This window comes from Centroberyx gerrardi, chromosome 20, assembly GCF_048128805.1.
Source record: "Centroberyx gerrardi isolate f3 chromosome 20, fCenGer3.hap1.cur.20231027, whole genome shotgun sequence".
Taxonomy (NCBI): Eukaryota; Metazoa; Chordata; class Actinopteri; order Beryciformes; family Berycidae; genus Centroberyx; species Centroberyx gerrardi.
Window position 1 is genome coordinate 9,656,523 of NC_136016.1, and position 26,628 is coordinate 9,683,150.

Consider the following 26,628-nt stretch of genomic DNA (forward strand, 5'->3'; position numbering starts at 1 on the left):
GCACATCGCTGTTTTGTGCCACATAGCCCCGAGCCGCGGACGGAGATTTTCGGGTTTCGCCGCCGCGCGCCGGAGATGCGATTGCGTCGCACAATGAGAGCGGCTCGCCGTTAAAGGGAGTCGGGCTGCTGCCGTTTCTGCCTCAAAACAAGCTGCACTGTTGAACAGGGAGGGATAAGCAGCCAGAGAAACACGACTAATCCCCGGGACGGTCACATTCACACAGGGCCTCGGACCCGACAGACATGGACAGGGCAGCACGAACTGGATTACATGATAGGGAATAAGGAGACTGCGCACACGAAGCGAATGTGAAGTGTTATGCTCATGAACTTGTGCTTTTATTTGACTGGAAATGGGAGCTTTAACGAGCAGACAAAACATAGGCGTGGAAGAAGTGGACATTCCGTCCAATTCGGTGTACCGTTATCCACCGAAATCTGGTAAGTCGCCACACAACAGGTTCGACTGGGGAGGGACACATTCACCAAGGCTTACTGCAGATGGGTTTTGTGCTTTAAACATGCATGGGGGGAAATATGAAAAGTAGCCTAGACATCAGCACCATCATACACGGGGTGATGACAGGCCCGCAGGACGTTTCAGCCCTCGCCTTTAACCTGGAGCAGCTACCTGTGGAGAGAGATGTGCAGAATATTAACTTAATTTCAGGTTCATAGTCTTTTTTTTTTTTTACAGTAGGTGGACTGGTGCCTTGACTGCATCTCTGGCATTGCATCATTGCTGTATATAGAGTTATAATGGAGTATATTACTGTCTGTACCTAACAGAGGGCCTGGGTGTTTATTGTAACCAATTCCACCATGTGTTCATTACTCTGTTATGCCCAGAGAAAATAGGATGGTTCACTCTTTACCTTGGATACTGAATACCACTGACTTGAAAACCAAACCCATAATTTTCCTCCCAGCTGTCTGTTTTCTGAGTGGCAATGACAGAACTGAGCAGCAACTGGGATGGGTCCTTCTGTTGTTGAACTTCTATTGATGGCATCATGACTACCTCTACCTATAAAGTAGTTAAGTCATGATGGTTCCTAGTAAGATGAAAACAAATCATTATCATCAGAGATATTTCAGACCTAGTTGCTGGTTAATGTTGAGTATTTTTAGGAGGTTTTGACCTAAAGACACAGAGACATCCAGTGTAACAGGACCCCCTCCTCACCTGACTCACACACTGTCCTTGGGACCTTAAAGTGTGTGTGATTTTGTCAGGTTATTGTTCCTCTATGTGACATTTTTGATACACATTGTGTTCAGCTCGCTGCCTGGGCTTGGCAGTAATATTATAATATACTGTATCCTCGTTCAGTAAAATCGTATTGTGGAGAAATACTGATATTGTGTTATGGTGATACACAATTCTGCTGTCTAAATTAATGAGAGAAAGGTAATACTGATCAAAATCTCTCACAAAATTAGATCTGCAATTAGGGAATATTTGAAAATGACAGTTTTGCCATACTTTATATTACTATGCAGTTCAATGCGTTGAACATCAGTTTAATTATTTGCCATGATTTTGCATGTTAGCAGATATTGTTATATATTAATATGAAAGTAATTTATTAGAATTATTGTGATGTTAATTTTGCCCATATCACCCTCTGCCCACCATGCCCCATTTTGATTAAATACCTCAGTTAGTAAGCACTGAAACCTTTCCAGTCATTCCCTGTCGTTCCCCACCTAAAGGAGGGATGGAAGGGAAGAAGAAAGAAAGTGTTGGAACGTGGCCCGCGTGGCAGCCATTTGTTCAGCTCGCACCCTATTTTCGGTTGAATTAGTCACAGGCTGTGTAATTTTGTGATGTAATAGTCATTGCTGCGACCTGGAGGGGAGGTGGAGGTGGAGGAGAGGTGGAGGAGAGGTGGAAGGTGGAGGCTGCTGGTGAAACCGATCTGTCAGCCCCGGTTCCTGTCTCTGAGATCTGGTGACAGCTACAGCCTCGGCTCCACTCACCTGTCCCACCCGCTGTAAATAATAATAAGGTGATGAAGGGAGGGAGCCCAGTCATCGGGTTAATAGTGTGTGTGCTTGTGTTGTGTGTGTGGGAGGGAGTGTGTTTGTATAGCTTATATGTGTCACAGGCTATCTATCTATCTATCTATCTATCTATCACATATAGGGGTTTATGGGTGGGTCTTATAAATGAATACGCCATTGGCAATTCATGTCTTCCTAATTTCATGTGGTTATATTAAATTTATATTATACTTATATTCAGCAATCCAAGTGTTTCTGCTGTGTCAGTGCCTTTTATCCCTTCAGTCTCCTCATTAGTAATATTAGAGCATCCAAACTACGCGGCCCCTCCAGCAGCGATAAGAGAGATTCAGACCAGCGATGCCAGACCAGATGTCCCTCAGTGCCAGCAGATAGATGACTTGGCTGTCTACTAGTGTGTGTTTAAAGCCCCCCCCCCCCCCCCCCGCAGCCACCGATCCACTATTACAGTCTTATGATATTAGCCGACCCTGTGATTAAAAGGCAGAACCTCTATTTACCCCTGTTGTCGTCAAGCCCGAGTCCTGGCAAACAGGTGGACAGGCTCTTATTCCCGGCCCAGTAACAACCTGACTTGACTCTGAAAGTATTTACCGATCCTTCTCAGGGTTTCACTGTTTGTTACTTGCTCTAAAACGAGGCCGTCTTGAAGTAACTCTGTCATGCATGATAAGGAATATTTTGTGCATCTATTATCAGGATGCTCTGACCCTTGTAAAGCTCACTAGTTGTTGGAGATCTAGGAGTTTGAGCTTAGTCTGCTTATTGTGGGTGAGAGTGTCAGCGAAATGGGTAAAATATTAAAGGAAAATGTCAATGTTTTATCCCAGTTAGGTGCCAGATGGGTAGGGTTTGCACACATAGTCTTCAAAGCTTATTTTTTCTCAGAACGAGTGAAAGAATCTGCCAGAAGGGTGAGATAATTTCACTTGTTTCCAATGCAGCTTAACTTTTTTCCAAGAATTTTCTTTAATGAGTGATCTGGATCTGGTCTCATTTCAAGATGTTCAGACTAGAAAATTCCTGAAACAAGTGAAACTGCATTGGAAACAAGTGGAATTATCTTTGTCTTATCTTAGATTTTAAGACTGAATATGAGACTAAATGACTTGTTGAAAGTCAATTACTAGTATACATCAATGTGCTTGACAACTGATCTGACACAATCTGGATTGTCCTGACATGGTGAACCCACCTGCTACTCCAAAGAATGGTTCACAACTACTATGTGACCCAGGTCTGGTACAGACACATGTGTTTTGATTGTTGTAATTTAATGCGATATGAAGTCTCACAAGTTTAATGTGTAACCTGTATGATTGTCACCCTGTTTGTCCGCAGGGAGTTACTTTGCCAGCCATTTCATCATGGGGGGAGAGAAGTTTGACTCCACCCATCCGGAGGGTTACCTGTTTGGGGAAAACACCGACCTTAATTTCCTGGGGACCAGACCAGTAGCGGTTGGTATTCTCACACTGCACACTAACACCTAATTGTTAAATACTGGGTGGGACATCAGGCAGTATTGAAATGAAATGCCAAGAAAAGATGTGTAAAAAGATATATCTTATATAATAAAGATATGTAGGCTATAAAAAGAGGTATTAAGATATAGTGAAGTCCTGCTTTATATCCTTGCGTTAAGGCCGGTGATATACTGTAGCAATCTTTTTGCCATTAAACAGTAAGCAGTATATTTCAGCAGCCGTGGCTCCTGCGGGGACAACCAGCGGGAGTTCAAAGTGCCGCTGAATGAAATTTATTCCAGCGTCTCCTCCTGTCAAACTAATTAAAAGTGAAGCGACAATCTGCCGGCTCCTCGCGCCGTGAGGTCGATGAGTGACGCTTCCTCCGGAGGGCTCGTTCATCTTAATCGTGAACCTGAAGGTCAAACTAATGAGAGCCGCGGTTCGAACGGAGCAGGAGTCCAGAGAGGAGAGAAGAGGGAGCCGAGCGCTCGCCTTGTGCTTGTCTCAGTTTCACACACACTGAGGAGGGTGTTTGTGTTTTCACTAACTGGAGCTCAGCAGCCTGAAATGGGGAGACTGGGCTCCATCCTTCCATTTGCTAATCTCAGCCGCACTGCTGTTTCTGTCTAGACTGGGGATAAAATTAGGAGTGCAGTTTTTCGCCCCGATTATGTGGGTGTTTATAATCCTTCTTCAGTGTGCGCAGAATTCAGCTGCTGGTGGTGTGTTTTGCGATTGTGTGTGTGTGTGTGTGTGTGAAGCTTTCCCAGCGTTATATAATTTCTGGTGGTTTCTAAGCAGATGGTGCTGCAGAATCAGAAACCCGACTAGAGTTGTAGCGCTCTCTGTCTCCCTCACCATGATAATGGATGGGCTATTTATAGGGATTTTTCAGAAACTCCTGCCTGAAGCGCACGGATTTACAAAATGGATTTTTAAATTATTTTCCCAAGAACATTCACTTTTGTGTGTGTGAACCTGTCTGTACATTTTTTTTGTGTGGTTGTTAATGTTTGTGCCAGTGACAAGTGTGGCAGGTCGGGTGTGTGACAGTGTGTGTTTTGAGTTTCTGTGCACTGCTTTGTCCGTCTGGGCAGCTTGGTGCTGTAATTATAACACAGAGGCTGGTAATGTTGCGGATTTAGACGACGGTTTGCCATTCCCATAACACAGAGTCACTTTCAGACACATACACACACACACACACACACACACACACACATACATACATACACACTGTGGTGCCATTTTGAACCGATACTCATGGCTTCTTGGAGGCAATTATAAAACTACTCTACACATTTTTATTTAAAAACGAAAGCATCTTTCTCTTCATACTATTAGACGGAGTCTGACTGTGGAAATACACAGCGTTGAGCAAACTGCTAGTGAGTTAAAAAAGGTTGCAGTGTCTCTGGATGTTGCTCTGATGTTTTTTCATAAGGTATAAGACCTACACTGTTGCCTCCGAGTTTCCTAATGAATGGTGCTTTTCAGCATCTGTTATCCTGCATGTGTGTGTGTGTTTGGTTTACAGGCCCGACTCCTGCTGAGCCCAGATGTTTAATAATACTGAATGCTGTGCCATTCACAGCCACACACACACACACACACACTCACACAAACACACACACACAGCGGGGCCAGGCAGTGTGGAGGTATCTGACCACATCCTCCCCTGCACTGCATGTTTCTCCTCCACAGACCCTCAAACCACCCCGGCTCTCCTTACGCACGGTCAGCAACTTCTACCTTCAAACACACAACAAAAGAGTGCTGAGGAACGAGCCTCAGACCGGGTCGGGTTGAAAGGGTTTGTCGCATGAGAAAACACAACGAAAAGCAGAAAGAGAGAGTTAGCGTCCTTATCCGTGACGACCGGCTTCTGAATCCCCCTGATGCGGTAAAAACCCCGCCCATCCGGTCCGCCAAGCAGGTTTAAACAAACGCACACACTAATTTGACCCCGGTCTGCTTTACACTCCTGTGGTCCCTGTGTGCGCAGAAGTGCGAGAGACGGCGTCTGAAGTGTCAGCCTTGGCCCTGGAAAGACACGGTCTGAGCAGATTTTTTTGCTCCGGCTCAGCACTCGTCAGCACTAGTGCGATCCGCGCTGACAGGCCGACACAGTTTTGTGTTCAGGTTAGACCAGGAACCGGCCGTGGCCCCGGCGCACAAACTCAGACTCCCTGCGGTGACGATGAGGAATGTTGAGGGTTGAGGAAAGTCGAATGCTGCCACTCTTTAGTTGCATAACATATACTTTAACTTTACATCTGTAATTTGTTGTGTGTTTTGTTTTTTCAGTTCCCGTACGCGGCCCCTCCGCCTCAGGAACCAGTGAAGACGTTACGAAGCCTTATAAACATCCGTAAGGACACGCTGCGGCTCGTACGGTACGCACCTCTGTCCCACTAAACACACACACACCCCCTTAATGCTGCGCTGTTGTCCCGTTACGTGTCCACTGAGCTATTTTTAGGTACGGGGTCAAAACAGACGACTCCTAAAAGGACAGCGTGAAACCTTGTATGATTGTTGAAGCCTGAAACACTATAATGGGGGTTGTATTTTCAATTCTGTTTGTAAAACGGAATCGAAACTCCAAGGCCGAAACACGACTAAATGGAGTTTGTATCGGGGTCAGATTTCTCTTCTGCACTTGAAATACCTTCCCCCTCGTCCTTGTCCCCCCCCCACCCTCCCTCTATTCATCACATACGCTCTCCCTGCCACCCGTAGGTGCAGCGAGGACCTGAAGCTGCCCGGCGAGGAGGCGGCGGGGAAGAACAGAGCCTGCTATAACATTGAGTTCACCTTCGACGCCGACACGCAGGTGGCCATCACCATCTACTACCAGGCTATAGAGGAGTTTCACAACGGAGTGCCAATGTAAGCGGCTGTGTATAGATTTGCATTATTTCTAGGCTTTCTATAGATACTTTTTATTCGTATTATGTGTGTGTATTTGGTTTGAATACTTTACTGAATATACCCGTGTGTCTCCCCCTGTAGTTACCTGCCCCAGGACAGCTCTCTGCAGTCAGAGACGGTGCACTTTAAGAGAGGAGTTTGCCAGCAGTTCTGCCTGCCCTCACACTCTGTCAACCTCAGCGAATGGGCCGATGACGAGGTAAAGGCTGAATATTTAGCCGCGTGTGTGTAGGAGGTTGTGTGAAACCAATTCATACACAGGACGAGGTTTGATATCTGCTGTGTCCTTCTCCTCCCCTCCCGCTCCCTTAGCTGCTGTTTGACATGGACAAGGAGGTCTTCCCCATGGTGGTGCAGGCCGTGGTAGACGAGGGGGAAGGTGAGTTACCGCTTATCACGCTCCGATCTGTGTGTCCGCTTCCTGTTCTGAGTGGGCCGCCGCTTGTTTTGACTGCTCTCAAGGTCTGATGTGATGGTGCAACGGCAGAATATTAAGCAAACATGCGCCTGTTGTCTTTTATCTCTCTCCGCAGACCATATGGGCCACTCTCATGTGCTGCTGGCTACGTTTGAAAAGGTAAGGGAGAAGTCACTTTAATTGGCAAGCATGATAAAATTACAGGAATTTGTCTTGGTGACATAGAGAAGATATGAGGACTCATAGACAACATTAGGATGTCGCGGTGTAAATACTGTTGCAATGCAATGTTGCAATGAAACAGTTTCTACTTTCTTCTTATGGCACAAAGGTTTGTTACATCAGATCCAACCCTGACCTCAAAAAACTGCATATATGTAGGGGTATATGTGTGTATGAATCCAGGATATGTGGAAAGACAATTTCCTGAACTGGCAGATAAAGTAATCAAACTGCTCACTTTTTGGCAGCACATGGACGGGAGCTACTGTGTGAAGCCTCTGAAGCAGAAACAAGTGGTGAATATACCTTTTCTCTCTCTTCCCTCCTTTCCTCCTTTTGTGTTACATTTCCTATTGAAAGACACAGACACACCAAAGCTTTGTTTCTTCCCTGAACATTACATCCAGCCCATGGGGCCTGATGCCTTTATTCTGCAATATGTTCCTTTCCCCAGGTGGATGGAGTGAGTTATCTGCTGCAGGAGATCTATGGTATCGAGAACAAATACAACAGCCAAGAATCAAAGGTAAAAATGCCACGAGCGTCTGCACACGAGAGACATTTCTGCCTCTGCCTCTTGGTGCGCGTCAGAGCTGACATGGCAGTACAGAAAAATAAAATTCATTCTTTCTAATGTTTAAGCGGCGTTTGTCCTCCAGGTTGCGGATGATGAGATCAGCGACAACAGTGCGGAGTGTGTGGTGTGTTTGTCGGATGTGCGAGACACACTCATCCTGCCATGCAGACATCTATGTCTGTGCAACGCCTGCGCAGACACGCTGCGCTACCAGGCCAACTGCTGCCCCATCTGCAGACTGCGTGAGTTCTCATCCGTGTTGAAGAGTTTCCAAATGGCATCCATAGTACTGTTGAAAGTCCATTGTTACAGATCTGCTATATTTTACAGGTGTAAGATGGTGAATTTCAGCTAATTCTTTTTTTTTTTTACAAAATGGATATATGCTGTTTTGAGAATTAACTCTTCAATTTCTTCCTGGAACTTATTTCTCTACCTAGCACTTTGTCATCATACATTATCATTTTTAGGGACATAGGACTATTTGTAACATCTGCTGTCTGTCCGCTGTGATTTTGACCTTTGTCCTCCTTATTAGTGTTTGCTGGTAATGATGGTGATCTAGGAAATTAAGCATATTCTACTGATGCACGCATTGTAAGTCAGTGTGGACAAGAGTGTTAGCTAAGTGCCCCAAAATGTAAATGTCAGCATCAGTGCAGTTATCAGGCTTTACCACATGTTCATGAGGTTATGTTCATATACTTTCCCCCTCGTCTTCCTCCCCTTCCCAGCATTCCGAGCTCTGCTGCAGATCCGAGCCATGAGGAAGAAGCTGAGTCCTCTGTCCCCCACCAGCTTTAACCCCGTCATCACCTCCCAGACCTCCGACTCAGAGGAACACTCGGTAAGACAGAACTGACAGCTTATAGAGTAATAAACTGATATTTCTAATAGAATCAGGCATTCGCTTTCCAGTCCCAATAAACTCACCTCTTTCTTTCACCGTCCCGTTCTCTTCGGCAGGCGTCGGAGCACATCCCTCCGGGCTACGAGGCGGTGTCTCTGCTGGAGGCGCTGAACGGGCCCCTCAACACGTCCCCGGCCGCTCCCCCTCTGCACTCCGGTCCAAGCCACGTCTCCGGAGCGCTGCCCCCCTACAGCAGCGAGACCCACCCCGCCCCGGCTCGCTCCCTCTCCCCCCTGGACCACTCCAACTCCAGCCAGGGACTCAAACTCAAGAAGAGCGGCTCCAAGTGAGTCTGCAAATCAAGTCTGGGTCAAATAGCAAGCGTTAATCACTGTTTAGTGTTTGTTTTAATCTGCGTGGAGCGCCAGGAAGGTGGGGCTTGCTACGTAGGAGAGTGTCTGCCAATCATAGGAAAGTATTTGAAAATCAGTTTAGTAACCAACCCATCTGGTACTCCAAGCAGGTTAAATCAAACGCTAGGAAATATTTTCAAGTTCTATTGGACACAAGCCTGCTGCATCTATAGCCAAATATATCAATGCAGGAACATTTACTACAACAGATGTAAAAATGTACAGAGTCATGCTATACTTATTCCATGTTCTCTAACCGCATGTTCCTGAGATCATGTTTTTCAATTTCTTTCTGGTACATTAAACCCCTTCCTGTTGTTTTTGTCCTAAGCTAGTGCATTATGTTGTTTATTCTAGGTCACTTTCCCAGAATTCTTCTGTGCTCCCTGAAGAGGAGGATGAGAAGTCTTGCAGTGAATCTGAGGTTCAGGCCTGCCGCCGCAAACTAGCTGTGGACCAGCAGGAGGTGTGTGTGTGTGTGTGTGTGTGTGAGAGGGAGACAGAGTGTGTGTGAGCATTTCTGTGTTTATCTCAGTCTCAAATATCTGTATAGGCTATGTATGTGTAATTGTGCACAAATTTGTTTGTGTGTGTGTGTGTGTGTGTATCCGATTATGTGCCGTCGTGAGTGCATGTCTTACTGCTGCTCTTGTTTTACAGTGCGGTGTGACTCCAGAGAGTGAAAACCTGACCCTCTCCTCGTCTGGAGCCATCGACCAGTCATCCTGCACCGGAACCCCACTCTCCTCCACCATCACCTCCCCTGAAGGTACGCACACACACACACACACACACACACACACACACACATCTCATTGACAAACAAGTCCCACATTTCCAGGAAAGATGGCAAACTGCAACAATGGATGACAACAAGTCAACTGGTTTCTGGTTGGAGTCAGTTCACTTTCAGGTCCCTCAATTCAAAATGGAAATTGAGAGTGCAGTGCACATTCTGTTTGTAGCCTTCTTGAAAATGTCTTAATTATTTGGATATTAGACTTTATTTAAATGGAAAAATATCTGTTTCAGAATTGGAGTTCATTCACCCCAAATGCTATATATCCATTTTGGGGGGAAAATTTTCCTGGAGGTCATCATTCAGTATCTCTGAAATTTACGGCTTTACGGCACAAAAGGAGATTGCTTACGGCACAAAACGGGAAGAGGGCGCTGTTCTTCCAGCGCAAATGGAAGATAGTGGAACCAGTGAAAGGCCAAGGGAAAAAATACCAACAAGTATCTGTTTTAATTTTGTGCTAATGATAATTTTGTGAGAGTAGGGATCTTTGTTTTTTTAAAATGGTGGATATCTGATCTCGGAACCCAACTCTTCAGTTTTGAAATTGAAGAGGAAATCCAGGTCCTCAGTGGATTGAAGTGAAAGGTGACTTGCGCCCGACCGTGATGTGTGTCTCCGTCTGTCTGCCAGACCCAGTGAGCAGCAGCCTGGCCCAGTCAGTGATGTCCATGGCCTCGTCCCACTCCCAGCACTCCCACATCAGCACTGACACCATGTCCTCCATGTCAGGGTCCTACCTGGCCGGGGCCGAGGGGGAGCCCGAGGGGGACGAGGGGGGCGACGCGGAGGGCGAGGAGAACCAGGACGCCCCCATGGAGAGCCGAGGACCCTCGCAGCAGGACGGGGTGAGGAAGAGGGGGGAGGAACGATGAACAAATTAGAAGAGGTGGATTGCATTGTCCTGAAATTGAATCTAAATTTGTCGGCTCCTCATCGGACTGTCTCCCTGTGTATCTCTCTCCCTTTCTCTCTTTCCTTCAGGAATTTCCCAAGGACCCAAAGGAACAAAACTACTCAGTGGCTGTGTCAGAGGAGCAGGACTCAGAGGTGAATATGATGTCCTGCACGTAACCTGCACCGAGCTGTGTGCGATTCTTGCTCATTTCATATAGTTATTACAGTTTTATAGAGCTTTCTCCCTCTCTTTCCCTTTCTCTCTCTTGTCGCCAGGGAAACGATGTCACCGAGGAGGACTGCCCCTCCCCGGCTCATGAGAAAGGTAACTATGGTGGCGAAACCTCACCTTTCACCCCTGACCTGTCACATTCCTTTGCACTTGTCGTTCTCAGGCCATGTGAAAAAAGAAGTACAACTCTTCATAACAAGCTTGTAACCATATACATGCATTATCGACTCAGAATTTTGAGTGGTATAGCTATGTAATCAATTCTTCTCAAATATTATTGCAGCACTCTCTGTATATCTTTTTTAACATGGCCGTCTATTGATAACCCATACAACATGAAGGGATCCTGTGTCAGATATTGTCCTCTAGGAGTAGAAATCCCTTTCAAACTGCTCTAATGTTGGCTGAAAACAACACAACATGCAACATCTAACTGGAATGAACGGCTTCTCATATGTTTGCACTAGAACCTTGTTCTACCTGGCAGTGAAGGCTGGGCTGGTGTAAGGACTGAATAGTTTGAAGTATGTAAATGTCCTGAAATTCCAGGCCAAACCATATTCACAACAGGAAACGTTCATGCACAAACATGCTGAAAAGCTCTGTGGAGTCTATTTTGCCGTTTAAACAAGGTTCTATTGCATACCAAGCTACTGATTTGCATTTGCATGCTTTGCACCCCTTTAGAAATGTTTGTGTGTACAGTATGTATGTTTGTGTATTTGTGTGTGTGTTTGTGTGTGTGTGTTTACGACAGGTTATCATTTGTGTGTTCACGCTCACAGTGCTCTGCAGTCTGAATGTGCTTTTTAACTGCCGCATTTTGAAGTGAAAGCCTCTGCATGCTCCATCTGCACTGCTACAGAATGCTGTTTATGTCCCTGTGTATGTGTGTGTGTATTTGTGTGTGTGTGTGTGTGTATGTGTGGGTGTGTGTCTGCGAGAGAGAGAGAGAGAGGGAGAGAGAGAGAGAGAGAGAGAGAGAGATGGAGTGCTACAGAGAGTGCTGGGATATATGGGGAGTGTGAGCCCTTGACCAACAGGGCCTGAAGCTCACATCACAAGGTCACCTTACATGAGACAACAGTTTGAAAATTTGTATATGTAAATTAGTTTATGAAAATGAATGTGTGCTTCTCTGTGGACTGTTTGTGTGTATGTGGGGATGTTTGTGAATGTTTGTGTGTCTCCCAAATCTGATACCTTGGGCCAAACTGAAACGATCACTGAATACAAATGAGTTTACTGAATGACCTGTCAACTCCTTAGGGAACGAGAGGACCTGTGCTGCCTGACATTTTGTTCACTGTGAATGCGCATATGTAGGATGTATGTTTGCACGCACATGTGTGTGCATCTGCACTAGCCCTGCGTGCCAGCTTCTGTTTGTGCCCTGTCTGTGTGCTGAGCTGCCAGTCATTCAGTCATCTTAGCCAGTTTCTCTTCATAAGCACACACAGACACACATACACTCAGGCATGCGTGCACGCATGCAGGCATATTATACATGTCAGTATCTGGTATCTGGTCATGCTAGAAAAGGCAGAAAAACTGCTAACCTTTAGAGTCTAGATATCCTTAAATTAATACACCAAGGGAGAATGTCTTGCTGGTCAACTTACCCGTTACAATATGAGAACATAGACACCAAAATGATCCATGTGTCACTGGTAGATGATTCCCTCCAGTGCTCCATGCTAACACTTTATCATACACTTTGTTGAGATATCGTAGGCAACTAGCTTCATCTCAAAAGTGAGAAAATTAGAACTTGTAGCAGCTGTAAAGCTAAATGGTAAGTACTTTTAAATGATATGCGTTTAAGTCTGTGTAGATTGGTGAAATTCACATGAAATATTATACATAAATACTGTACCTTTTTGAAATACAGGGACTACTTTCTCTGTCGGAAGGTCTATATCCGCGAGACTTTGAGCGTGACTTGTTTTGTTTACATAGGATGTGAAGGGAGACTGTGTTCAGCTAAAAATCGCTGTGCAGCGGATGAATAGGTGGTTGCTCACCTGAAATGGTTAAAACAAATTAACCATGGCTACATCTATATTGAGTTAATGATATTTCATTTTTACAATTTAGGAATCTACAGGCCATATAATAAAAAAACAACAAAACAACTTTTTTATTACTAAAAAGCCAGTCTTCTTACTTTGGACATATGCACAACATAGTGTAAGCTAAAGTGTTAGCATGGAGCTTCTGAGCAAATCCTTAGTGTCTGTTCTCATCTCTTAACAGCTAAGGTGACCAACTGTACAATTTCCCCAAAAGCTTTGTATATTCCTTCAAAATCGAATTTGAATTAGATTAGCAGTGTTCTAATGCAAAAATGTTTTATTATTGCCATTCCAGCATGGCCACCCAGTGACTGCCAACCTCACCCCCCTTCCCCCCCTCACCTCCCCAGCCCCTCCCACTCCTCCCTGCTGTGCCTGGCTGCTCTTGTTTGACCTTTGCCCTCGCTTGCAGGTGGGCGGAGCAGGTGTCCAGAGTTGGCCAATAACAATCAGGGCGTCGCCCTCTGTGACACGCCCTCTTTGGGGTTGGATAATGAGCAGGCTCCCGACAGCCGATTCGCCGGTGAGTGGCAACCTATCGAACATGGACCAATGAGAGCTGAGGACTGGGCATGAGGGTTTTGGACCGGGCGTAGATTGAGGGGAGGGGGGTGAGAGGAGAGGAAAGGTGGGTGGGGGGGGGTAACAGAGAAACATAATGCATGAGTAGAAGTAGGAATATGTGAGGCAGAAGAAGAGACAGGACTATCAGGGAGGATTGACGACATATTAGCTTGCTCAGCTAACATGATAATGTCAATTAAGGTAGGAGGGAAGCAAGCGAAGTTCTTCATATTTTTGTAAGAATGTTTAACTGGGACCGACCTGCTTTTCAGACGCTAATGTTCTCTAAGCAACTATCTAGAGAGCTGTAGGTATTGACCCGTTGTAGGATATTTGCCCAGCATGAAGAACTGGAGCCTTCAGCCTTCCTTCTTCTCTTCATCCCTACCCTTTGGTGTTGTGGTGCTTCATTGTTGTTGTTTTATCAGTAGTGGGTAGCTGTGCACTCTCTCCCTCCTCTCCCCTTAGCAAAAGCCCTGGTGTGTGTGTGTGTGTTTAAGTGTGTGTCTGACAGGGGGACGTATTTCGACGCGAGTGCTTTTTGCATGCCGTTCTTTGTGTGTGTGTATGTGTGTGGTTGTGTGTGTGTGTCTGGTCCATCCCAGAGTTCAAGTTCATGTTCAGCGTCTGCCAGCTCCGAGCCGCTTTGCCAAACATCTGCAACTCATTCTTATACCCCTTCATGTCCTGTCCTATCCCTCTCTCCCCTAATCCTCCTCCCTGCTTCGTACATGTTTACCCTGCAGTGCTTGATGGGTTGCTGTGATGAGAGCCAAAGGCGTTAAACTTGATTCAAAATTAGGTTATAGCTTTATTAACACATCATTAACTCACGCTTAAAGTGACAATGCGAGGTGTTGAAGTCAAGTTATCTTGGGTTCAAACTCTCTGTATATCAACCAGACGGCCTTAGCTCTGCATCACCCTCGTAGCTCCCCGCCTCTTATCCACCCGAACCCCGATCTCCCCTCATTCCCTTGAACCCTTTGGTTTTATATCGTGGATGTTGTGCGATGTATTCTCTTTGTGTGTCGTAAAAGTGTTCTGTTATCTCTCTCTCTCTTTGTTTCTCTCCTTTTCCCGTCATTTCATCTTCTGCTGTCTTTTCCTGGACATTGTCCTTCTCCCTTCTCTCTCTCTCCTCTGTCTCTCTCCCTTCTTTCGCTTTCTTTCGGATGGACAGATGAGGATTCGTGCCCAGTGCACATTGAGGACTAGGTATGGAGTTACGGCTAGCTGGTAGATCAGACTCCAGGGTCACATATTGTAGTTTTCCTTTATCTTGCACTGTAATAATAATAATAATCGCTCCTCTTTTAACTCCTAGTATTAGCTGTCTAGCATGAGTCAGTAGTATTTAGATTACAGCTCCCTTTTTCTGCATATACAGTGTAATTTAGTAAATATCAAATCAAATATAGTTAAAATTTGATGCAGCCTATTTTATTGCTGTTTCTAGGCTTATTCTTAATCTACCTTGATTTAAGAAAAATAGCTTAAAACTTGAGAAAAATAATCCATTGCAAACAGAAATTAAAGGATAGTCTCCCTCTGTTCTTGTAGTATTCATCATTTCCAAATCCCAACTCATAGTCCCAAACCAGTCGCCTTCATGAGTATGACAAAGCAACATTCACTCCAGAGACATGAGGTGCCAGACACGGTGACCCTCAGTGTTAATGTGCATGCAGCCTGGTAGAGAACCGCTATCCTTCAGTACGCTTCAGTCCACTATCCTGCGTTTCCTTCTCGTTGGAAGTTAAGTTGCGCTGGTGAAATGCAGCCAAGTCCCAAAGGAGTTTGTTGTAGTTTCCTCTAGATGGCGACAGTAGGACATAAACCCAAAGCCTGTTATTAAGCAGAGGTATTTATTCCCTCTTTTCTCTCTCTCTCTCTCTCTCCCTCTCTCTCTCTCTCTCTCTCGTCCAGGTCTGATGTACCTCAGGGTCTACAGGCCAGTTTTGGAGCCCCTCCCCCACCACGCCTCCACCAGCAATATCAACCTGGAGGAGCAGGGGGCGGAGACGAGGGACGGCCAGAGTCCTAAACACCCCCGCCGCGGACCACTCATTGTGTAGTACAAAACACACACACACGTACACACACACACACACACACACACACACACACACACACACACACCTAAACTTATCCGTCCAGTGTCAGCTCTCCTTACCCTGCCATAGTGCTGCATCGCTGGATACTGTACTCGCTGAACAGGGAACCCCTCCCCACCCGTCCACCCGCCACCAAACATCTCCTGGGCTGAATATGATTGTCGTTGCTGGCGCTGGAGCTCGTCTTCTCCAGACCGGAAAGAGGAGGGAAGAGGAACGGAATGGCATCACCTCTCCATCATCTGTGCACTTTTATCACACAGGAGCTCCTTTACTCGTGTGGGAGTAACTACCATCAAATTAGCCTGTTGCTACGTTAACCTATCTGCATTTATTTATCTGTATTACCTGTTGGTCAGACCAATGACAGCTGTGTGTTATGGCACTATCTTTGTAAAACACATGCTGCTCCTCTCCTCTCTCTATTACCAGCCAAACAGTCAGGGGCTACTGTGATCGGCAATCGGATTTAATATTAATGTACTTCTTCTCTGTTATATGTTGAATGAGTGGTCGGACACTATAAAAGTCAGCTACACCGGACTACCTTACCAAACTGGACTGAACCGGCTGACTCCTGTCTTTGGATCCGGGAGCTCCAGTCCTGGTTTCGCATGCAGCTTTCTGATATCTCCACTCACTTCTACTTAACGCTTCTCATTTCCCGCCGCGATTCTTACTCCATGACAACCTGCTCTGAATGTGAATCAGCAAGTAGTCGGACTTGTGAGGTGGTGGACGAGCCCTGAAACGGTGGACCATTGGCCAAAAAAATCGACAGAAACGGACTGTAACAGAGACGGGAGTCTCGCACAGAATGTACGACGAGGACGACGAACAGGGAAATTGCAGAAGGGGAATGTACAGGGAATGTGTATTTTTTTTTTTCTAGGTTGTCAAATTAGAATAACCTGCGAATTTGTGAACTTTGACACACGCAGCCCCCACCCCACCCACCCACCCACCCCCACCGCAACACGTCAGCCTCCCCCTCTGCAGCCCCATCTTAGCATGTCAGTATTATCTTAGACTGGAAATCAAACAAAGTACCACCAAGCAATAAAGATGCCTAAGCTGCATCCGCTCCTTATCTCCTCATGTAGGTAGAAGAAAACTCATATCTGCAGTTCTCAACAAAGAGAACCCGTGTTTGCACTGGCCGGCTACATTCACACATTCAGATATTTCAATGTGTTTTTTTTTTTTAATTTGCTATTGTAAGGGACTTATGGCGAGACTACGTCCTACGGTGAATTGGTAAAGCCCGAACGTCAGATTTAGGCCACACTGTGGTTAGCTGGCATTTTGTTCACCCTCTTATTCCCTAATATACCAAGCCCTGCGCTGTGCAACAGACGGGGCAGCGAGCCCTTTTCTCCTCGTTTTTGTGAAAACTTTAGTTGGTTTGATTTTGTATAACTTTAGTGTATAGCTCACCTGTTGTTGATGTTCTATGTTCTGTGTTTTATTTGTTGCAAAACACTGTGTTGTTTATTATAATGTGGATGATAATATGTGAAAATTAGTAATGGTTTACACACACATGCGCACGTGCATCCACACACACACACACACACACACACACACACACACACACACATACACATACACATAACTGAAAAGGGACGATATCAACATTTAATGCACTATTAGCTGTTTCCTAGACGACACACTTTGCGGTGCATGAGGCGATAGTAGAGTAAGCATGTTAGTCTAGGTCAGTCTGCACCCTTCTGTAGAATACTTAACGATGGATCACTGCACACACCCGCTGGGAACTTCAAAATGGAACACCTCCATATCGTTCTGTAACGTCATATATTGGTTGCTGGCACCCTACTCCCTTGGCCGTACTGCTGAGGTCAAGAGTACTGCACTATATTCAAGTATTCAAGGTGTCATGTTACCCAACAGCGATTTTGTGCACAAGACGCTCTCAAGATGAACCCTCCTCTTTTACAGCGCTGCAGACAGTCACTCATTTGATCTCAGAACGTGTAGACGAAGCCATCCTCTAGCATCGATCGCAGTATGATATCAAAGGAAACGGGTCCCGATCCGCCAAGGCCCCACTTTTCTAGAATTGAGATTGAAAATGTCAACGAAAAACATCAGAAGAACAATAAAGTTTTTGCAACGAAACAGCCGCCTCTTTGATGTGGGACTGATTGATATGCTGTTAAGAGTTATGTTGATATAAGAAGAGGGCGGATTTGTAAATGAGGGCGGGGCGGTGTTTTGGTTCATGGTGCAGAACATGGGAAGCTTCATTTCAACTCCAGGACCTGACCTAACATGGTCATGATCACTGAAACTCCCTCCTCCAATTAATCACTTTGCAACCACTGTGACCTCTGGTATTCAGCATTTTCTCCCCAGAGAGCTCAACAGTTATTTTTACAAACAGACATAATTACATCTTTAAAAATGTCGTTATTTGTCTACTAGGCTTTGTTTGCATATGAGTTGGAAGAAGAGGTTTTTAGATTAGGCTTTCAAAACTAAAGTAAGTGAGGTGTGGTGACTACGGGTCCCCAGATAAGCCAATATTGGTAGATTGATTGTTCATGAGCTTCTATAGAGGTACAGTACGTGCACCAACATGAAGATATTTTATGAAAAATCACTTAAATACTACATTAAATCACTTACAAAAGGAGACATTTCATATTAATAATAAATGATCCTTCTTGCTCAGATTGGCTGTGGGTGTAGGCTGGTGATGAGAATGAGTGGCTGTTAATGGGGACAATGTGCATCATGTCATTACTGTGGTTTTTTTGGTGATCATGTTCCACTGTAATCAAATTGCACTCACATATTACAGTAAATGTCTCATTTGTAACTGTCCAGAGAAACACACACACACGCACAGACACACACACACACACACATACAAGTGCACAGGCACACTCTCTGACCTGATGCAATCTCACCAGTGTCATATCTTTAACAGTGTAATTGTTGTGAGGAGGCACTCAGTTCATATTATCTCTCCTTTCAGACGGACAGATCCTTTCCTCCTGTCCTGCCTCAGTCTGCTTGAGCTGTAACTCATCTGTCACTTGGCCTTTAAACCAATCACATTCATTCTCAGCAGCCTCAATGATCAAGCCTAAACCTAATATATATTATATATATAGCATCTCCTGCCTCCCTCCTCTTGTTCTTCCCCTGTTACCCAATAACAATGTCCATGCTGTTCGCTGTGGGAGGGATTTCTCATCTCAGGCAATGAGATCAAAAGAAAGGCTCTGTCGTTCATTTTGCTCAGCCCTCCTCTATGTGAACTCAATCAAAGGACATAACAGTGTGGATCTGGTGTTATTGCAGCAGCACAGTCTCAGTAACACAGACAGCACAGAGGAGACAGAGACACACACTCATCACACAGGCTGTTAGCTGCAGTCATGATGCGTGTTGCTTTCCTCCTCCTGCCCTTCCTCACAGGTAAGATATATATTATGCTGTGTGCTGTATGAGGTGTGTTTACCTGTTTAAACCTCTTAAAAGTCTCTTGTGAGGGGGAGTGGTGATCTCAGGTATGAATAGACCATAAGGTTTGTTATTTAAACATCAGCCTATGCGCTTCATCCGCTAATACATTTGTCTTCTTCAGGGACAAAGGCAGGGAAGTCTTCATGATGCCATTAGTTGCTATGTCCTTGTTTTCCCTTCATATTAGCTCTGTTTACATATGATATGTGAACTGTTTGAGGATGTGGAAGAGTTAACCGATATAATGGTGCGGTCAAACTTCTCTGACAATTCCTCCTTTGTCTCCCATTATTCACCATGACTTTTTTAGTTGTTTCACAGCACCGTCTTTTTTTTTTTTTTTTTTTGCCATGCTTGATAGAGGACAGAAGAGAGCTTTTAACAGTGGGGAGAAAGGAAATGGGCTCCAAATGGGCCAGAAATCCAGAAACCACCTCTTGTCATAACATCTACCTTTGAAAAATGTATACAGAAGATAAGGATAATTGCTCTCTGTCGGCCAGCTAGGAATACATCATGTTTAGTTCTGATTTTGTGACTAACATATGAAAAAGGGAGTGCACAGAACTCAGACAGCAACAAATACAATGAGTAGTACAGTACAGTGAGTAGAAAAGCAGCATCATCTTCTCTTATTAATGAATAACTTATTGAGCTTTTAAACATATTTTCTCTGGTCACTGCTGTAATCTAGATGGGGTGTCTTCTCAGAAAGTGTGCAGTTACCAGGACGTCCTAGACTACCTGAACCTGACCAAAAGTAATGAGGTGTTTACATTGACGCGGCCCGTTCTGGACCACACACACCCCACCATGATAAAACTGGATGTCATCCTCTATTCCATTCTGGCTGTGGTAAGTAGTATGTGTGTGTGTGTGTGTGTGTGTTGTCTGATATATGTCTGTTAAGTGCTGGCACATAAGTGATGTGTGTATGCAGACGGTTGTGAGGTTACGGTTAGTGTGTATATGTGGGTGTTCGCTGTAGTGTGCCTTCTTATATGTTTATATGTTTATTCATAGATTGAGAAAACCCAGACCTTCGTTCCTTTCATCTGGATATTAATGGTTAGTTGTCTCAATGAATCATGATTATTTTATAAAGTATACATTATTTTCATTCAAAACATCCAAATATTTTCCTGCTAAGATGAAAATCACTCTCTTCTTTTCCTGTTGTTTCTTTTTGTCTTTGACTCCGTGTCGCTCACCTCTTATTCAATCTTTCATTTCCAATTTGTCGGTAACTCAGTCTTTCATTTGTTGGTAATTGAGCTCCAATTTTCTGTAGATGTGGACCAATGAGCGCATCTCTTGGGACCCTTCTGACTTCTGTGGAATCAAACAAGTTTCAATTCCCACAGAAATGCTGTGGAGACCGGACCTCTTCATCTATGAAATGTGAGCTGAGCACATGCACATGCACATGCGCAGACTCACACACACATACATACATACATACAGTACTGTTCATGTTCATTTGCATATAAAAAGAGAGAACACCAAAAACTATTACATATTGTACAGGTAAGATAGAAAAACACCAAGAGGCTAATTGAAAATATAAGTTCAAGATGACTAAAATTAAACTAAGTGTCAAAAACACTTAATAATGGAAAAGTAAGGAAAATATATTAAATTAGACCTAATGCGTTGCCTGAAATCAAAGGGAAGGTGACAGTGCGCTAGTAAATGGGATGCTGTGTGTGCGTTTGTGTGAGATGTAATTTACAGGCTCATATTTACTGATACTGGGTGAATTACAACACTGTTTGCTCAGTCTGAATACACAACGTGGTTATTACATTCATTATAGTCATTATAATCTAACATTTATCTTGCAGTTGTTCTAACAGGAGAAACACCACAATGTATTGATTCAATGCATGACAAATGTCAAATGTGGTTGAAGATTTTGTGTATGTTTGTGTGATGTATGTGTATGTGTGTGTGTGTGTGTGTGTGTTGTCCCAGGACAGAGAAGGATGACGCTCCTCAGAGTCCCTACATTTATGTGTCCCATGATGGGACTGTGATTCTTGAGGAAGACATGAAGGTGGTCAGCACCTGTAAGATGGACGTCCACAAGTTCCCCTTCGACACACAGCGATGTAACATCACTGTTGGCTCCGCAATACACAGCGGTGAGGGAGTGAGCATTTGTGTGTGTGTGGCTTCAGACGGTCTGCACTGTGTTAACTGTATCCCTTCTTTCTTCCAATTCCCTGCCTACCTGGTTTCCCTTCATATCTCCCTCTCTCCGCTCCTCAGTCGATGAAGTGCGGCTCATCCCTGTCTCCAACTCGTCTCGGGCCACACAGTCTTCTCTTGAGTTGATGCTGACCCAGGGAGAGTGGGAGTTCCTCGATCTGTCAGTCACCAACAACACTCTCAACTTCGATCGAGGACAGTTGGAACAATTAGTATACACTGTATGCAACCCAAGGACTTGAAGAGATAAACACAGGCTTCTGTTTTTGATTCCGACCCCCAAAACCTTTGTAGTTTCTGTTGCATATGGCAGATCCAGCCTGACCCTTGACCTTCTCCTCCTAGATCACCATGAGGAGGAGGCCCCTCCTCCATGTCATCAACTTTCTGTTGCCCATCCTGTTCTTCCTGTGTCTGGATCTGGCCTCATTCCTCATCTCAGATCATCGAGGGGAGAAGCTGGGCTTCAAGGTCACCGTGCTGCTGGCCATCTCAGTCCTGCTGCTCATCTTAAACGACATCCTGCCCTCCATGTCCGACAAGACTCCACTCATAGGTACAACGCACACTCACACATTTAGCTTAACTGATTTCTTATTCATATCAGCCATAAGAGTACGTCTTTTTTATTTGTTTTCCTCCTCCCAGCGACCTACTGCATTGTGATTTTTGCTCTGATGCTGCTGAGTCTCTTGGAGACGATCTTGGTGACGTATCTGATGGAGAAAGACTCTCCATCCCAGGAGAACCTCAGCCTGAGGGACGACTGTGAGGACGAACAGGACAAAGACAAATCTCACAACTGTGACAGAGGTGAGACCCACTCTGGCAGAGGAAAGCTGATAAAATCCTGTACCAGGACAAGGATTACTGGGTGCTCCATCAATTCTGTTTTATAAATTGTGGGCTTTAGAGCTTTTCCCGATACTCTTTCTGGTGTTAATAGTTCTAATACATATGGTTTTAATATATGATGATGAATCATATTGCTTGTGTTATCATTCATGTGTCAAACCTATGTTTTCAGAGGAGAAAAGACGGACTCTCTGTGCCTGCATCTGTGATGTGTCTGGTGGCGACGCATCATGTGAACTACTGCCTGTGGCTGAGGAGGTTAGGATTGTGTTGCTGTTGAATTATTTAACTTTTGTTATACTTCTTTGTTGAACCCCATATCGTGTATCGAATCTCTACGATTCGATACGCGATATGGGGTTCATGATATGATACAACCATGATACGATGTAATAAATAAAAGTTTGACTGTGCAGAATTATGTTTATTTCTGAGTCACAAATCTTTCTAGCGATGGCATTGGCTTCCTAGAATGTAAAAAACTATTTAAAAATGTTATTACAAAGTGCAAATAATATAATTTGGATGGAGAGCTTGTGAAATTGTGATGGGTCATTTGTGATTACTACAGCAGAATAAAATGGAGCTAATATCACAATTAATTTTTCTGCCCCACGATGCGTATTGTCACAGTTTTGTATTGCAGTAGATTGAATTTCGACATATCGTTCCATCCCTAACTTCAACGTTTTTCTGCCAAATCCATTCTGTGCAGGTTGGTAACAGCAGACAGTCAGGTGAGTCTGGTGTGTTACTGCTGATCCTGGAGGAGCTGAGGGAGCTGCAGAAAAGCCTGGCTCTGCTCCTCAGCAGCAAGCAGGAAGCAGGGAAGACCGGCTACTGGACCAGAGTGGCCAGAAGAATCAACACAGCTTTCTTCATTTTCTATGTCATCGCTGTCTCTCTTTTTCTAATCCTCATCTTTATAGGATGGAGCATTTAGAGATGCTATGTCAATGTGGAGCATTACAAGTTTTTACCAGTTACCTGATATATTTTAGCCTGTGTATATTATAGATCCTTTGTGCCAAAACATGTTCACAAGTTTTGTTTTGTTTGTTGTAGTTGTGTCTGTTTTCATTTGTGTTCCACTTTGTGACCAAGTTCAGTAGGCATTGTAACGTTTACAACCGTGTACAGTGTAATTTAAATTGAGATTGTGCATTTGTGTTATTGTGGATCTACTTTATCTGGTTCCCTTAGGTGAGATCATTTGCACTCTAGATGCCCGAAATTGAAAGTGTTGTTGCAAGAGTATGCAGAGGAAAATATGATACAGTTGTCGCTCTTTAGGTTAAGACAATGCTTTAGTCAAATTTTGCCACCCATATTTACATAGCCATTTTACCAGAAAACTACATTTTAAAAAAAAGAAAAGGATGTCACAATGATAAGTTATTTGAGATAGTTGGTTACTTTGTATACAAGAGTGGACACTGCCACTGTCACAGTTTACCTGCATTTGCAATTGTAAAATTCCCAAGCAATGATATTGATACTGATATTGGGTCAACATTTAAAAATCAAAGTCAGTTTAGGTTATCAAGCCACTGAAAAACACTCCCATACCAATCATCCAAATACTCTGCTGATTTGATTACAAGATCAAACTGCAGGCGCTCAAGCAATCTCAGCAATTCATATACTGTATACTGATGAGGATGAGTATTGGGGTCACTGTGCTCCTTTGTAGGATTTCAACTGCAAGTGAAGCACTCTCAGGCCAGTCAGTCTCCATTGTGGTCATTAAACTGTTGAGGTTCTGCACAATTGGCTGACTATCAGTAAGTTGTCAAAAGTTCAGCATAACATCCTTCACTTGTGTGAGAGTTCCATTTGTTTGTCATCTCTAGTGCTTTTCCCCTGTCCAGAACCTGAACTAGATGTATTGAGGTTCTTCAAACTTTGAGAATATCTCAGATGTAGGAAGGAAGCTGTCAGGACTCCACAGTAATTGTGATACACTCCGTTTGCCTTACGAATCCACTAGAGCCTGTTGTATAGCAGATGATCTGACTAACATGTTCTAGCCTAGTAGTGGTTGTTTACCTAACCAGGTGCAATTGATTACATATCCTGTGTAGCACATAGTAATGTGACAAATTTTACCATTTTGATCAAGTCATAGTCTGTGACATTCACACACATGTAGTCCTTTTGCATCTTCTGCAGGGATATTGTGCTTCAGGATGCCTTCTTTGTATGCCCTTGTGGCGGGGTGGAGGTAGGAGCAAATAGAATATAGCTAATCTGACAATGGCACCTAGGGAATTTCACCCCAGGAATTATATTGAGGAACCTGGGCTAATACCTCGGTCATACATAGGCTACACAAGTTCATTACTGAAGGAAGACAGAGGCATGTTTCCAAAAGAAATGCTAATTTATTGAATAGTTAATGACTGGAAGGGTCTGTGGAGAGGATTGGTTAGACAAGGAAAATAAATCAAACCTATGTGAAAGGAAGTAACAAAAGACAAACACTTCCAGTATTTAAGGGTAAAACTAAAACAAAGGGGAGAGTGGGGCTGAGGCCACCAATGAAGAGGCAGACTAACTGAGGGTGTGTCCAGGGGTGCAACCACTTACCTACCACTTGTGTATTCACTGCGTGAATACACGTGTCCCAGTGCTCTTTTACCACTACAAGCTGTGAAGGGAACCGCATCAGGGTGTCTAGCCTCCCCAACAAGCCAGCACTCAGCTCCACTATAGGGAGATAACAGAAATATTAATCATTGAGCAAAACATAAGCTTAGTCAACTGCATCAGTGTTCTCCTGCACTGAACTAGTGACTGAACTAGTGACTGTCTGCGAAGAAACTGTGGCTGAGACATGTTCTGTGACCTCTCTGATCCCTGTGGGTAGACTCACCAAATGGGCATGGCTCAAGGTACCAATCACAGTGCGCGGGTAGAGCACAACATCATTGACCCCTACATTGACTATAGGGATGTAGACTGTACCATTAGTTGGACCAGAGCTGGGGATGCCAGTAGACCAGCAGGTAATCCGGCACCCAGAGGTTCAAACAGTGCATCACCCGATTGGTGCTGGAAGCAGGTAGCTGCCACAAGCTTCATGGTACCATCAGGAAATCTGAAAACCCTTCTACCCTTGACCCTTACTCTGCCCGAGCGGTCTGGGGGCGCATTGACCTGGGCCTAGTGACACTATTGTAAGGCTTGTTGGAATTGGCTGAGGGTTGTGACACAGGGCAAATCAAAGAGAGCACGGCCATGCCATACAAATAACTCTGTAACACGTTCTGATAATGTTCATACCTAGAACACCTGGGGCAGAAGGTGAATGACCAACACACCCCGCTTTGTAATTACCTCATCACAAAGCTCGGCATCAAGGTAACCAACATAGGGTATGTCCAGCCCATTAGCGGCCTTAAGCTGCAACCAGTGACATGACTGGAGCTTCTCCACCGCCCCAAGGTTCAAAGTTCTGGACAAAGAAACTCAGTTATGGTGGACACCATTGACCCTGTATTAACCAAAAATGGAACCTCAATTCCTCCCATCAATAGGGTTATATGTGGACAAGATGACATCAACTTTGATGTCTAGTCTGGGTTCTCTGAAACTGGCTCCGAGCCAACTAGACCCCCACCTGAACTTTGGCTCATCAGTTCAGGGGGTGAAACTTTTCCGATTGCTGGTTCAGGGAAATGGGCCTATCACTACGAGTTGTAGGAGCAGCGTGGGAAGCTGGCTGAGCTTGTACAGGAACTCTTTCACCATCACATTCCCTCACAAACTGACCAGGTTTACGCACCTTCTACAAATGACAGACTGCTTCCTATTACTGAAAGGGGGCCTGGGGGCATTCTGAAGAGCAACAAGACCTCAGCCAAGCAGACACCGACAGGCAGTAAACAGGCAAACAAGAAACTATTGCAAACAAATAAAACTTAGTCACTGGTAGGGCTGGCTATCGTTTAAAAAAATGACGATACCAGTACCCTTAAAGTGATACCGATACCAATAGAGTACTTCATTCGATACCTTTTTTTTTAACGTTTTGGTGGCATCTCGGCACGCTGAACTGCCAACTCTGTCACATACACCGCGCTCGACTTCACCACCACAGACTGTATGGGTTGTAGCTGCTGTGGTAGTGGGCCAATCACACGTCGCATTAAATCGAAGAACGCTTGCGGTGATTGGCTGCGAACAAAACCATACAAATAGTCATTTTTTTCTAGATCTGTGTACAAAAAGTATCGACTGCAGGTATCGTTTGACTGGAAAAGTTTCGATACTACTTGGTACTCGGTTATTTCGGTCGATACCTTAAAGGTATCGAGTACCGATACCCAGCCCTAGTCACTGGGTACAATTAAAAACTTTAACCTCATGACTGCACTACCTACCTCAGAGCCACACAGGAGCCAATATGGCACACAACAGGGCGAAACAGAGAAAAGACAGCCATGATGCCACAGCTGCTTTAAA

At 44.6% G+C, this 26,628-nt stretch overlaps 2 protein-coding genes across 5 annotated transcripts; both read left to right on the forward strand.

Moving 5' to 3' along the window:
- Window positions 1–115: 115 nt before the first annotated feature.
- Window positions 116–16,012, forward strand: rnf157 (ring finger protein 157). 4 transcript variants are annotated; one of them, XM_071904320.2, is made up of 20 exons: window positions 116–443; window positions 3,372–3,490; window positions 5,807–5,895; window positions 6,242–6,391; window positions 6,515–6,632; window positions 6,746–6,812; window positions 6,967–7,010; window positions 7,322–7,369; window positions 7,528–7,599; window positions 7,733–7,892; window positions 8,385–8,497; window positions 8,617–8,846; window positions 9,271–9,379; window positions 9,574–9,682; window positions 10,346–10,560; window positions 10,697–10,762; window positions 10,886–10,934; window positions 13,329–13,439; window positions 14,664–14,698; window positions 15,410–15,535. In XM_071904320.2, exons 1-19 carry the CDS (start codon window positions 356–358, stop codon window positions 14,696–14,698), a joined length of 1,992 nt encoding a protein of 663 aa, XP_071760421.1. In that variant the 5' UTR covers window positions 116–355; the 3' UTR covers window positions 15,410–15,535. The 4 variants fall into 4 exon arrangements, with proteins under 4 accessions (XP_071760421.1, XP_078146845.1, XP_071760419.1 ...); XM_078290719.1 differs by lacking the exon at window positions 14,664–14,698 and having other exon boundaries at window positions 15,426–16,012; XM_071904318.2 differs by lacking the exon at window positions 14,664–14,698 and having other exon boundaries at window positions 15,410–15,678.
- Window positions 16,013–18,964: 2,952 nt separating this feature from the next.
- LOC139915655 (5-hydroxytryptamine receptor 3A-like) lies at window positions 18,965–23,224 on the forward strand. Its single transcript, XM_078290894.1, has 9 exons — window positions 18,965–19,047; window positions 19,790–19,950; window positions 20,387–20,496; window positions 21,070–21,239; window positions 21,367–21,527; window positions 21,652–21,862; window positions 21,955–22,119; window positions 22,334–22,419; window positions 22,877–23,224. The coding sequence occupies exons 1-9, from the start codon at window positions 19,008–19,010 to the stop codon at window positions 23,102–23,104; spliced, it is 1,332 nt and encodes a 443-aa protein (XP_078147020.1). The 5' UTR covers window positions 18,965–19,007; the 3' UTR covers window positions 23,105–23,224.
- The last annotated feature ends 3,404 nt before the right edge of the window (window positions 23,225–26,628 follow it).